At 41.1% G+C, this 14,853-nt stretch overlaps 1 protein-coding gene across 2 annotated transcripts in view; it reads right to left on the reverse strand.

The window, feature by feature from the left end:
* The window catches only part of DAAM2 (dishevelled associated activator of morphogenesis 2), a 306,075-nt gene that overhangs the window by 16,737 nt on the left and 274,485 nt on the right, over positions 1–14,853 (reverse strand). For both annotated transcript variants that reach the window (XM_089529577.1, XM_089529576.1), the window contains exon 24: positions 10,463–10,594. In XM_089529577.1, coding sequence (XP_089385703.1) covers positions 10,463–10,594 — 132 coding nt within the window. The remainder of the gene's footprint in view (positions 1–10,462; positions 10,595–14,853) is intronic.

Consider the following 14,853-nt stretch of genomic DNA (forward strand, 5'->3'; position numbering starts at 1 on the left):
GGTGCTATTAGGATATTTATGATGAAAAGCTGACTAGGAGAATAGAAATGGAAACTGCTTTTAAACGGAAGGGCTTTTTAAAAAATTATAGTAGTAAAAGGCAATTCATCCCATTTTGGGAGAAAGCTGGGATATAAATCCAATAAATAAGATGATTTTCCCTAACATCATTCCTCAAAGCCATGTGGGATGGAAGAAGATAACTTCCCATTTTATTTCAAGCCTATCTATGACCATTCCATTTTTTTCAGGCCATCATAATTGCAACTTGTCAAACACAAATTTCCAGCTTTGCAGTTATTCAACCAATCTTTAAACATGAAACTTCAGTCTTGGGTTTGTTTGCTTTCATTTGCCAGTTAGTCATATATTACACAGTTCCATTAGAGAGGAAGGCTGCTGAATAGGTTTTTGCTCTATGTGCATATGGCTATTAGTTATGAACATCTGCAAGAGTTGATATTAGATATTGTCATGTTAATTACAAACATCTGCAACAGTTTGGATTTTGACCTGTATCTGACATGTTTGATGATCTCCTGGTGGACAGTTCTACCTTCATTATATGCCAATACATCTTTACAAGTAATTATATGATTTTGGGACTCACTGCTTTATATTGTCACGTCCAGGTTTAGTGACCATCTCTCCTGCACTTTTTTGAGTTTAAAATCTCTTTCCCATATTCAGTGGTTCCAGCTGAAATCAGTCAGCTAAATGGTTTTAAGTCACCTTCCAGCTCTTGACTTAGCAACTGATTTCTTCTGCACTCATAGCTTTTGGTTCCTATTTATGTAAACTCTACTTCTGTTACCATGCCTTACTCCTTGACTGACTGCTTCCTTCACTTCAACTATATCTACAAAGGCCGTTTTCTTTATATATATATATATATATACTTTGCAAAACAGGAGTGGTAAATCTATTTTTATTTTTTAAAAATTCTCTGAGCAATCACTCCTTCATCTTGTGACATAATAGGCCTGGAGAATTCAGTGCCAACACCCCTCCCACCACCAAACTTTCCATTAATTCCACTTTCAGCCAAAGCAAATAGTTTAGACAGTTGTTTATTTTGCAAAAGTTGTTTCAACAAGGATATGGAAAGTGGAACAGCAGCACACGATCACCGCTACTCCTGCCAATAAAATTAAGTGGCTGCAGGGACTCCATTAGGGATGGCAAGTGGGCTGGAGGGTGGGGAATCTCAATGGAAGAAAGAACCATGATGGAAACAGTTCCAGAGTGCTGAGATGTTATTCTTTCCCTTTCCCACATCAAAATGACGTACACCATCCTGTGTCCAAGCAAACCGATTGCACTGTCATACTCTATTAAGACTGTCCTCCAGCTTTCTAGCAGAGGTTGTAAGGTGGGAGAAGGCCTCTGGGCTCAAGGAGAGCATATACTGTTATTTCACAACAGGTAAGCTGTGGGGATACAGATACCTGGGATAGCAGGCTATAACTGAAAACAGAATTAAGAGCTTCCTCAACAAATACTCATCCAGAAGAGGTAAGCGAGGAGTAGAAATCTGCAACATAAACCTGCAGGGTCAGCCCTTAAGTCTGATCAAGAGTTATTAAGGGTAACATAGGCGGGATACATACCGCACCCCACTAACCCTAGTACGTATTCAATACGTACAAGATGGCGGCACCCCTTCTACATGGCGCCGCCATCTTGACGTATCGGACGCTGAGCGTCCGTACGCGTCACGGGCGTTGTGACGTAGCGAGTGCGCCCCTGGCGCCTCGCTACGTCGCAAACGCGACTCAAGAAGAAGCTCCATTTTGGAGCTTCTTTTTCAGTCTGCACGGGAGCTGCGCCGTGTGAAGGCTCCGGCTCCCCCGCAGACTAACCGGCGGCGGCGGCAGACTGCTGCAAAGCGGCGGTTTGTATCCCGCCATACTTACTTTTCTGCATATAAAGATGGGTGTATGTGTCAATGCACATTTATTATACTATTCACTGTAATGATGTCACACTGTGCACATGCAATGTGCACAATATTTCAGTTTGGCCCTCCAGATGTTCTGGACTAAAGTTTCAACAATCACTTTCTGTTGGCCATGGCGGGTTACAGACCGCCCAAAAAGGGCGGTCTCCCACCACCTGTGTTTGCTGCATGAGGGAGCCGCAGCAGACAAACCATGTGGCTCCCTCGTGCAGCAAAAAGAACCTGCAGAAAGTGGGTTCTTTTTGCGGTGCGGTTATGATGCCACAAGGTGCCAATGGCGCACTTGTGGCGTCATAACCGCTCCGCGACATGCGGACGCTAAGTGTCCACCACGTCAAAATGGCGGTGCCCATGTGTACTGGGCACCGCCATTTTGATGTACCCAGTACGTACTAGGGGTGAGGCCTGATTAGACTCTGCGTCCTCGGCCAACCCCTAGTACGTACTGGGGGCGGGCCAAAGGCCCGTGTGTAAAGCGCCCATGTTACCTTTGGCTCCTGGGAGGATCAAGTCAGAAACATGTGGCTTGATCTCCCCAGGTTCCCCACTACTGATTTGTTACTTGTTGCTGTGTGCCCCCAAGCATTTTTTGACATGCAGACCCTAAGGTGACCCCTATCATAGGGTTTTCTTGATAAGTTTCTTCAGAGTGGGTTTGCCATTGCCAACCTCTGGAACTGAGAGAGTGTGATTTCCTTAGGGTCATCCAGTGGGTTTTTATGTTCAAGCAGGAAATCAAATCCTGATCCCCAGAGTCACAGTCCAACACTTAAACCACTATATCACCCTGGCTCTCACTATTGACTTAGGGAGATGGATTTTCACTCCCCAAAGTCCTATAATTACATAAGGGTCAGAGTTAGGAGTATCATGTTAAGCGTATGAGGTACAAACACAAGTAGGGGTTCAGTGTGAACTCACTTATAATTCTGGTGAACACATTTAAGAACTCTCTATATTAGTTTGCACTGAACATACAATGATGTTATGCAGAACCTCAGCATGTGGGAGCATACAGAATACTGTTTGTATGTATGCTTACATATTCCTTCTTGATTTTAGCTCTCGTGCGCTCAAGTAAAAGCCAGAACAGGGCTATTGTCCAGCAAGTTATACTTTGCCTCTGGAAATTTGGTAAATAAAAATTATTAATATCTTGTCAGTCATCAATTATTTCATTCTCACATGGAAGAATGAAGGATGTAAAAAAATGTCTTCTTGCTGGCCAACACTATACAAGTTTTTGTTCATCTTTTGATATCACACACACAGAGAGAGGGGGAGAGAGAGAAAGAGTGCTTTTCGGGACTATATATGTTCAATGTTTTCACACAACCCCCCCCCCCCATCACTTTTATGCAAACTCACCCAGAGTTTTATGTATTTTAATACATGTTTATTCTACGGTGAAGCCACGGGTCAGCGTAAGAGGGGCGCTCCAAAGAAGAGATACAAGGATTCCCTGAAACAACATCACAGATTCGACCAAATTGATCACCAACAATGGTCCGCCCTGGCCTCGCATCGAGAGGCATGGAGACGCACTATCCATGATGCTGCAGCCTTTTTTGAAAGCTCACGTCGAACGAGTCTCAAAGAGAAATGACAAAACAGAAAGAACCAAAACCCAGAAACATCACCCAAGGAGACTTTCTGCTGTGATTTCTGCAACCGGACTTGTTTATCTCAGATTGGCCTTTTTAGTCATCAAAGCGCTTGTAGAAAGTGTGGGACAAGTCCTTCCTGAACCTTCGTTCGCAAAGAAAAGCCAGAGAGAGAGAGAGAATACATGTTTCTGTACATTTTAATTTTTTGCAAAAAGAGGCCAATAATGCAAAATAAATTCAAGGGAATTGACCACTTATTTGATGAGCTGACTCAGTCTATAGAGATACCCTCTCTTTTTGAGGTTAAGAAAATTTGTAAGCATTCTTTATATCCCTGCTTCCTAGTGCTGAGCACTGTCCCTGTCACTATTCTAAACAAAACCTGCAAGAAAACAATGCCTCCCATTAAGCCTTGGTAAAGGCTGGGATACCTTAAAGGCACCAGATCCTACCTGATCTTGGAAGCTAATCTGGGTCAAGCCTGGTTAGTACTTGGATGGAGGACTGCCCAGGTGCTTTAGGCTATATTTCAGAAGGTGATAATGGAAAATCACCTCTGGGTATTTCCTTGCCTAAGAAAGTCCTATGAAATTAATGGGGTCACCATAAATTGATTTGAAGGCAAACAAACATCTACACAGAGAGAGCAAGATCCATACACAGAAAGATATCTAATTCCAATGGTTAACATCATTTGATGGCACTAATGGTTGGACTTTTAAAAACAAGAAACACCCCCCCCCACCCCCCACCCCCCGTTTCCAGTTTGATAAAGTTACACAGGAGAGTGTTTTGTTGCTGAAATCCAGAAGTAATACTATTATGGAGATTTTCTCTATTCTGGCCTGAATTTTTGCTGGCCAGTTATAAGATATTTCTGTGGCAGAGAGAGTACTAACTATACAAGGAACACAGAGAGCCATTGAGAGACCTAGAAAGCACATCTGGTTTTCTAAAAAATCATCATCACCATATTTTGAAAAGTTCTGAACGTGGGCTGGGGTGGGGGAAAGGAGTGAGGGAACAAAAAATTGTGTGAGTTTGAAAAATTGCTTTAATTCTCTTAAGGACAAAATTTCCTAACCCTTGCTCCAAAAAGGAGCTCAAAGGCTTGATGAGGAGTGAAAGCTTTGAGCTTCTCCAATAAAAGCTAAAAAAAAATTTTTTTTTGAAAAATAGTAGGTGTGTATGCATTATGAGAAGATGGGAGGAAATGAGAGATTGATGGGGCACTTTTATAGTAATTAAAATTAAACATCTCCTGTCGAGAGCATTATGTTGACAAGTGTAGGCAACCACTTTCAGAAATGATTGGCTTTGCTATGGTGACACTCTTCAATTAGCCCAGCAGAAAGAGGGACTTGATTTTCCTTTTCCTGTATGATTAAATTCTACCCTGGACGAAAATAAACCTTCAAATCTTCATCTATACAACTCCAGAAACAAAGGCACTAGGTAAAGGAACAACTGTGGTAATGGAGTATATTGTCCCATATTATACAAGTAGGTAGCATACTCTATTTTGTTGGGCTAAATTAATCATTGTGCTATGTAAGCTACACTCAGGGTTTCAGCCACTCTATGGTGGCACAGTCAGGAGGCCACTGCTGGACTATATAAAAGTCATGAAGAACTCAAAACACAGAGGTAATTTCTATGTCATATAACAAAGAATAAGAACCACACTCTTAGGCAGGAGCAAAAGTAAAAGTAAAAACAAAAGTAAAAATAAAAACAAAGAGCTGTTGAAACAAAGATGAGGAACCTTCAATTTCTGAGATGTTCTTGGAAGCTGCACTCTAATGCATGGACAAGGACAGATGGACAGGACCAAAATTACCAGCACATTTCAGGTAGAAGCTCTTACTTTCAGCAACTAACTCTAAGGAGAAGCATTTAAACCTTTCAAAATAGTAGAAAACTCCACACAAGTGTTAGGAAGCCACCAAACCATGACGGGGGGGGGGGGGGGGTACATTGCCAGAGCTCAATGGGGATGCCAGGAAGGACAGATTCAGCACCAGGTCCTGAGATTCCCCACCTCTGCTATGAAGCATGTAAAAAGTTAAGCATCCACCTTGCCTGTACTGATGTGATTACAAGGAGAAAACAGTCTGCATCTCCACCTGTGACATACTATAATTAAATCAATATGAGGCCTCAAACCATGGGTCAACTTAGGGATCAAAGCACTTTAAACCTATCTGTGGAAGTTCCTGTACTGGGGATGGACTCCTCTTCCTTCATCCTTACCCTAGAAACTGAGCTCAGTTAACAAGTAGCATTCTCACAAAAAGCAGGCCTTTTCAGGGGATTGTAAATTTTGGCTAACTTTCCTTCACTCTTCCCTTTGCTTGTTGGTTATATATTTTATCATCTCAGGCCATAGGTCCAGACAGAAATAGAAGCAGGAAAACAACCCAAAAACAAAGGTTCTGTTAATGAAGAGAAACCAAACAAAAAGTGAAGGGTCTGGGAAGCAAAGCACTACATACCACCAATATTCAAGCCAATCCTGTATTAACCCAGAGTTCCAAGACAGACATCTGACAGCTTGAAACAACAGGCTTGTTATTTTAAGATAAAAGGCATTAAATCTGAGTCAAGCCAGATAAAATACTATGTGTATTTCATTTATATAACATTTCCATCTCCCCACTTCAAAATTAAAATTCCCTTTCACATCTGCCATGACCTTGTGGTTTTTATACTGTGAAGGCAAACTGTTTTAGCCATGAAAAACACACAAACATAGGACAGACAGTCATAACTTAAAAGGTCAGAGCAGAGCTGTGGTGCAACATTTTGAAACAACACAACACAGGACATGAGGCCCTGGCATGTGCCATGAATACAAGAGAGCTGTGTGGATGTAGCGGCTGTCCAAATATGCTGTGTTTATAGGGTCAAATTGGGACCCATGGAGTAGTGCAATTATCAGAGAGAACCACTGGGTGGACAATGGAGTTGTCGTGCTGACTAAAAATTACTCACAGCTCAGAACAGTTTGACATTTCTTTCAACTCATGGCAGGAGGGTGGTACCCATGTTCCCACTTCTCCCTGGTGTACAGAGAAAAACTGAATGAAAATTAGTAGTAGGCCAAGTGTGAGGAGCAGAAAAGACACACTTTGGATCAAGGCCATCCCTGCCACTAGTCAGAATGAGACAACTGCCTCAGACAGAAGAATGCTGCAGGACCACAGTGGCAGCCTGCATCTATGCCCCCTGACTCTCTGTTGCAGGACAGAGCTGCATATGCCACATAACCTGCACCAGGACTAAAGTAGGCTCCTATGTCAGGAGTTGTAAAAGCCATTATCCCAGCTCATGTGTTGCACCAGTCCAACTGACTTCCTATGTGCAAGACAGGGAGGACACAGGAAACAAAATGACTGGGGCTGGCCCTTGGTATCCACTGGGGTATGGTTTCAGGACTTCCATGGATATCAAAATCCATGGATTCTCAAGTCCCATTATATACAGTGGCATATTAAGATGGTGTTCCTTATATAAAATGGCAAAATCAAGGTTTGCTTTTTGGAATTTATATATATTTTAAAATATTTTTAAACTGTGGATGCTTGAATCCATGGATAAAAAATCCAAGGAGGGCTGACTGTAACACAGAAGAAAGAAAGCAAGGCAGAATAGAAGTATCCAGTTCTCCAGTTTCTTTGCTACACTGCAGTGATTAGTGCTTCGACTAGTCAACTTGGACTCTGGGAGACCAGGGTTTGAATCCCCATTTGGCCATGGAAATCTACTGGGTGAACTTGGGCAGGTCATGCTCTCTTATCCTCAGAGGGAAGCAATGACAATCTCTCTCTGAACAAATCTGATCAAGAAAAACCCATGAGATGATCGTTTTAGGTTTACCATAAGTCAAAAATGACCTGAAGGCACACAACAACAACTTGAAGGGACAGTGCAGCTTGAATGGGAGAAAATCCTGGACCTGCTTAATGTGACTAAACACAGGATCCTTGTATAATTTAATTTTGCAAGAAAAAGACACTTCCTATGTTATGGAGAAGATAACTAAATAGAACATCCTGGAGGGAAAAATGAGATCCCATTTATAACACATGAAGTGACCTTCAACTGCAACCTTGGAAAACCATTTAGCAACTCAGGCAGTGCTCAAATATAACACAAAAGAGGCCTTATCTCTTTTCAAGCTGCTGACATGAAGGGAAAAGATGGATTTAGGTGTTACATACTTATGTGGTGTTACTACCTGCTTTTATCACAGGTTTGCTATTGTTACACCTTGTTTGTATTATGACTTAGTCTCTTTAAAAATTTCTCATGCCTTAATAACCATTTTTTCTTATAGGTTCCTTCCCCACCCAGAAGTACAGGTCACTGCCAACTACCAGTCAAGAGCAAATAAACTTCATAAGTTCCTTCACATGCTACCTTTGGGGACATGGCTTATAGGCTTTTTACAAACAAAAGTGTTAGCCATATGTAACAAGGATGTTTCTGTTTTGTTCCACAGGTGACACATTGCAAGGTCAATACCTGCCCCATCTTTCAACACATGCATCTTGGAATAGAAAGGATACTCACTGCACCCACTGAAATGGATTGTATTGGCAACATTAATATATTTGTTGCTTATCTGAAGCATTTTTATTTGACTCTTAAGTCAAAAACTCCCCAAGCAGTTTACATGAAATCAGTAAAACAAAGACTCTCTCTACCCACAAACTTGACACAAAAGGAAGAATGAATGGGTAAGAAGTGGGGTGGGGGAATAGGTACAAGCATCCTAAATATTTGGGAGGGAGATTAGATCAGGATATCAAAACGTTAGTTCAAAATGGAGGCTGCACTTGTGATATTGTAGAAATACCTAAATTATCACAGAAGACCTCATTTTATAATAACCCTAGTCCAACAAAATGAGCCACAGCAACTGTTAAGTGTAATTTGAGAAACTATTTAATATATTTTTAAGCTTTTACAGGTTTTGTAATTATTTATTGTTTTAAGAGGATTTTATTTTAAGACACCCTTCATTCTTTGGCTAAATGATGGGATATAAATATTTAAACTGATAAATAAAATAAATAAATTTGGACAGTCCTGAGGAAAGACTACCTGCCTCAAGCTCATCTCTGAATTTTGTCATTCCTTTTTCACAGAACAGTCCTGTCAAAAACTGTCAGGGTTGCATTTGCACTGCAGAAATAATGAAATTTAACACCACTTTAACTGCCATGGCTCAGTGCTAAGGAATTCTGGTTTTGTTGTACTTTGTGAGCCTTCACTGCCAGAGAGTTCTGGTGCCACAACAAATTGCAAGTCCCAGAATTCCATAGCACTGAGCCATGGCAGTTACAGCAGTGTCAAACCCAGGATGTTTCCAATCCTTGCCGCATTTGCAAAATGTTACTGAGGGTCCAGATGACTTTGGGTCCCATTTGTAACCTTCATGTATTTTCCCACCACTATTTCTGGCTTTTTTATTGCTACAGCAAATCCATTCAGGAGAAAAAGGCAGAACAGATGCATGCTGTCTTTTAATTGTTAAAGCTAGATGTCCTCTATCTGGAATCATCCACTGTATCTAAAACACAGAGCACCAAATGTTAGCGAAGGGGTATAGTGAGAAATAGGTTTCTTTGTTTGTTTTAAATTTAACATTTCCTAGTTTAGACAGGTGGCTCACCATGGATGCAGTAAATGTATACAGGGAGTGCTCTAGCCTAGACTTCACCATCTGGAGCCTGATGCCCCAAAAATGTAGGAATTGGAATCCAACATATCTAGAGTCTAGGAAATACCATTCCACCACAGGTTAGGAAATACCATTCCACAACTTTTGCATCTTTAAATGCCTTGTCCCTGTTTCTGTTTAATATGAAATCACCATTTTAATTTTTACATTTCTACCACCAGAAATGACAATTGTATTACTGCTGTGCTTTGACACCTATAATAATGTACACACATGGAGGTCGCAATTTGAATATCCCATCTGCATGGCATAAGGGTATGTGTGTGGACCTTATGCTATGCTGACCCGTATACCTCCCCACAACTTACTTAAAGCCTGGAAATGGCTTCATACAAGTATTCTATGCTGCGGTGTGTGCAGGCATGATTGAAGAAGATCTGGCTACCCCCCCCAGCCCCAATAGCCAGATGCACAAAAATGGCATAAGCGCTGGGATCTATGGGGGTCTTCTGGAGGCCACAGTATTTATGTAACGACTGCCCATCTGGATTGGAAAGGGGGTTGCCAGAAGCTTCTCTGATCCTGTTGACAATGACAGCTTCAGGGCTTTAATGTAGGTTGGAAAGGGGGTACTGAGTCCTGTGCAGATAGGATGGGAATACTAACCTCTACAGTACCCCAAAAAGCACATCCAGATGCAAAGGGACATCTATGCATGTGGGTGCCCCACTGCCCCCAACCTGTACTTCAGTGCATATCTGTAGTCTAGATCCATCAAAATGCCATTCTCCTTATCATTATATGGTCTGCAGTTAAATGGATGGGATAGGTTCCAAACAGAAAAATGTTAGTTCTCCATCAGAGTTCAGTCTTATTTTTTGCTATAATGTTTTTCTCCTGTATACAGAGAGGTCACCAGTTTTTCACACTTGTTCAAGATTCTTCTCTACACCAAAAAGAGAACTTGGGGGAAAAAACCTACTGCCCACATAAAAGAGATGTATAATTCATTTCTGCAGATTAGATTAATCTCCCAGTGAAGAACATATATATGTACCCATTTAAAAAGAAAACAATGTTACTATTTTATTTACTTAATTTATGCCTTTCATTGCCCCATATGAATGTATGCATTATTCTGTGCAATGAATTACCTGATTATAAAACAGCAATAGTGGAAAAGTAATTTAAAATGTTTTCCCCTACCTTATCCCTTGCATCATTCAGAAGGTCTTCCAGCTCTGAAAAGCTGAAACTGGCTACTGTAATAAAGTCGCTCATGACAGGAACAAACCTGTCACCTGATTCCCGTATACGTCTCTTCTGGTACTCTAGCTCCTACAAAAATAAAATATAATGAGAGAATAGATGAAATGTAGCAGAGGCTCTGGTACAATTTATTACAGCTGGTGCAGCCACACTGCAATATTCAAACAACGCTTTGCATGATGGGAAGTTGCAAGACAAGGAGAACTAAAAGGAAGAGGAGGCAGAAGTGATGGTGGCACTTCTTAAACTATTATGAATTCTTGGAAGAGGAACACAAAGTTATACCTGGTAAACAAATTAATTTTTAATGTTAATTTCTGAATTCCTATGACAACAGGAAAGGGTAAGGTATTGTGTGTGGGTGGTTACCTGCCACCTGGTGCATGGCCAGGCAAGCTTTCATCCTTTAAAATGCCTTTAGTGATAGAGATTTAAGAACAAACATGCAAGAAAGTTATTAAGATTACTGATGAACACTTGGGTACTTATTCTAAATGCTAAATAAAAATATCTGTATTTTATTTAAACATTTTAAAATCAGAACATTGAAGAAAGAAATGCAGTGCTGCCATTCTAGTGCCCCTGGAAGGCCCATATTTTAATGGCGAAAAACATAACTTGTAAGTGAAAGTCCCAGTGTTTAGGCCTCAGTAACTTTGACCTCATGGGATGGCTGGAAAAGATCTGCAAGCCAGAGCAAACAAAACTACCCAAGACAACTCTGTAAAGCAGCGGCACATGTTCAGACCCATGTTTCTGCATTTATAGTCCACTCTCACTCCCCCCCCCCCCCCCAAAGATCAGGTTTCTGCTTCTTTAGTCTGTTCATGGAGAAGTTGCACGCCTGCTTGTACGTGGTTACATATTGTAGGCATAAAGGGCAGAGGACCTGGGCCCTTCCAAATGTTGTTGAACTCCATTTTCCTCCTGAGTATGTCTGAAAGGAATTAAAGTCTGCAGATATCTGGACTGCTGCTGGTTCTCCAATCCTAGTCTATAGGAAAAACAAAGTGCAGATGGTGGAGGAAGCTAAGGGAGGCCTAGGAAGGAGATGAAAGCAAAGGGGCACATTCAAAAGAAAGTTAGGAGAGCCACAATGCCAGTTTCACTTAACAAATGCCAAGTGTCAGAACAAAGAACAACAGATCCATCCCCCTCCATTCTGTTAAACAATATGTTTCCCTCATAAAATTAAGGGTTTCTGTTTCCTTTTGGAGGGGCTAATGGTGGCACACATGAGGGTAATTCCCAGCACATCATGACTATAAATACAGTAGTGTTCAGTCTGAAGTAACTCTCTTTCACTTTTGTTAGAGATTTCAGCAAAAGTGAAAAACGCCATACTAATGTGATCTGAAGGGACATTAAGTTTATTTCTGAAGAAACTCTGATTAACCTCAGAAGGTCAGTCAAGAACAGCATCAAGTGCTCTATACCACCCACCTCTCTTTCAAACTGTAGCTGTCCTAATCTGAAAACTGTGTATGCTTGACATTTGCTCTAACCTTTGGATGTTTTGCTCTTTTCGTGCAAGTAGTTCACTATCCTGATTTTTCCCAGAGTGAATTAAAATAAACATTCATGGGATTTTGCTTAGCCTTCACTACATTTGGCGACTGAAATTACTGATCCTATTATCTATTTTCTAAGTGAAAAGATTCCCTTAACAGGGGAGGTGACCAGAAAAATGGACCAAATTTGACTAAAACAATATTGTGAGCCTGAGGCCTGTTACAGATTGCCAAAATAAAGCTGCTTCGGGTCTCTTTGGAGGTAAGCTGTTTAAATGATGCATGCATCTGAAGAATCCGGAAGCTGCACCAAAGCTGCACTCCAGTGCTTAGGAACGGAGTGTGGCTTTGGCGCGACCTCTGGACTCTTAGGACCCATGCATCATTTAAATAGCATACCTCCAAAGAGACCCGAAGCAGCTTTATTTTGGCAGTCTGTAACAGGCCTGAGTAATTAAGCTCCCAACTCTGAGAGGCAGGCTGAATTTTGAACACAAAAGCAACTCAAGATAATAGACCAGGGAGTCCTAAGGTTTGGTTCATTCTCACTGGATGGTCTTGGGCCCATCAAAAACATTCAAATCTAATCTACCTCAGAAGACTGCTGAGAAGATAAAGATACAAAAAAATAATGAACAATCCAATATGGTGTGTGTGTGTGAATTAAAGATCTATTGACATTTAGTGCCCAGGGTTTGTGTGTGGGGAGGTTAACTGTGCAGCACATTAGACCCAGGGCTTGGAAAGATTACTTTGAAGGTGGGGCTACAACTACCTTGAAGAGCCACTGCCAGTCTGTCATATGTATATTTTAGACTACAGCTCCCAGAGTTGCAGTCCAAAAACACAACCTTCCCAAGATTCAGTTAAACCTGTGGTCCTTCAATTTCAATATTGCTCACTGGGTATTGTTCACTGGGTAACAATGGCTTTTTGGAGTTCCAAATGAAATTCTTTTATCAGTCTTGTCTGAAGATCCTACGATTTGAATCTGGGATCTTTGGTATCCTTTGCTACTAAGTAAGCTATGGCCCGTCAATGTGCACTATTTACACTTTTTTCTCCCTCCTCTCTTCCATTCTCTTCTTCATCCTGTCTACATTTAGACCGCAAAACTTTGAGGTAGGAATCTGTCTTTCATGTCTGCTGTATGACCATTCAGGTATGCCAATAACTCACTTATAACAATGCCTCAATGTTCCTGTTTCAAGCAAAACAACATCTTGCACTGGGACTGTCTTGGACACTGCCTATTTTCTTTTTAACACAGAGTGAAAATATCAAAAGTCAACATTTCATGGCAATGGGGTGAGCCAAACATATGAGATCATTCATAAAAAAAAAAAAATTCTGTTCCAGAGTTGGGGTGAAAGATCTTTTAAAAACCTGAGGCCTGTCTATAAATGCTATCAAGGCATTGGCAACAAAACAAGTACCCTGGCAGCCAAGTTTTGAAAAGTTACTTTTTCAGATGGCAGTTCCCAGAATCCTCCACCAAAATGCAGAATTCTTGGAGCTGTAATTTAAATAGTAATGTTTCCAAGTTCTGCCTGGCAGCAAGGCTCATAAAGAAGCACAACCATTTATAGCTTTGCCATTGTTAATATATTTTGCACTGACAGCATTGCTCTGTGAAGTTTCTCAAAAGCTGGCCTCATGTCTCCTTTCTAAACGGTGCTGCCAGTCCTGGGAAGTGAAGGATTACAAAGTGCCTCTGTGAGCAGCTGACTGTGAACCTATTTTTAGCCTTATGTTTGTAATAAGGGGCCTTGACAAACCCTCTCAACTGTCAGACTCAGGACTGTGGGCGAGAACAGGCTGGCACAAAGCCAAGGGTTGCACCTTCTTTTTTTCTTTCCTCCTTCCCCCCCCCCCCACCACTTTAGTCTCTTTCCCAAAATGGTCTTTCATTGTTGCTACAGGGTTGTGCTTTTATATGCCAGGGGGGGGGGGGAATATAATGAATGAGCAAGACTGGGAGGTGGAGGCTGCCAAGATTGGGGGAAAAATAATACTCATAATCATAATAAAGTGAGACGGCAGGAGGAAAGCTGCTGTATGAATGAGAAAGTAATGATGCCCAAGAAGAAGGGAGGCGAAGGTACTGCAAGGACACTGGGCAAACAATGTGAAAGCTAAAAGCAAAGCAAATCCATGGTTCAGCATTTGACAGCTGCAACTATCATGGCAATTTGTTGGTTGGGCAAAGCAACCAATACAGAGCGAGTGGGACACAGAAAGCTTTCTTATCATGTGAAACTCTGTGTTTGCCAAAGAGGCTGGGATGAACTTGTCAAGGGCTAAAAGCTAGAATTTGATAAGTTCTCAACATTATCATGTAAATTGGCCCTGCATCAGCCAGTGCTCAACTCCCATGAAATTCAGATTTTGAAATGCACACTGAACAGCATTTAGCACAACGGATATACCATTCAGAACCTTTTAAAAACTTTGACAGTCTATCTGCCCCCCCATCCCCATTGCCTAGTCTTTTATATTTATTTATTCATTTTATTAAAATATTTTTATTCTGCCCTAAGAGCAGAAAACAAGGAAAGCAATATAAACAGTTTAAAACAATTCCAGATAAAAACAGCAGAGTAATTTCAAGTGGATTACATCATCTTAAATAAATCTTCCTGTTAAAATAGCAGCAAAGGCTAATACAGTTAAAACGATGTACAGGTCTGCTTTAAGAACAAGTAAGATTACGATATGCCTCAGAGACTTTAACAAAAAGCCATGTTTTAACTTGGTGCCTAAAAGAGACCAGCCAGGCCCTCAGGAGGAGCGTATTCTATCTGGCTCGATCACATG

Source organism: Sceloporus occidentalis, unplaced genomic scaffold, assembly GCF_023333645.1.
Source record: "Sceloporus occidentalis isolate IW3139 unplaced genomic scaffold, rSceOcc1.0.p SCAF_6, whole genome shotgun sequence".
Lineage (NCBI taxonomy): Eukaryota > Metazoa > Chordata > Lepidosauria > Squamata > Phrynosomatidae > Sceloporus > Sceloporus occidentalis.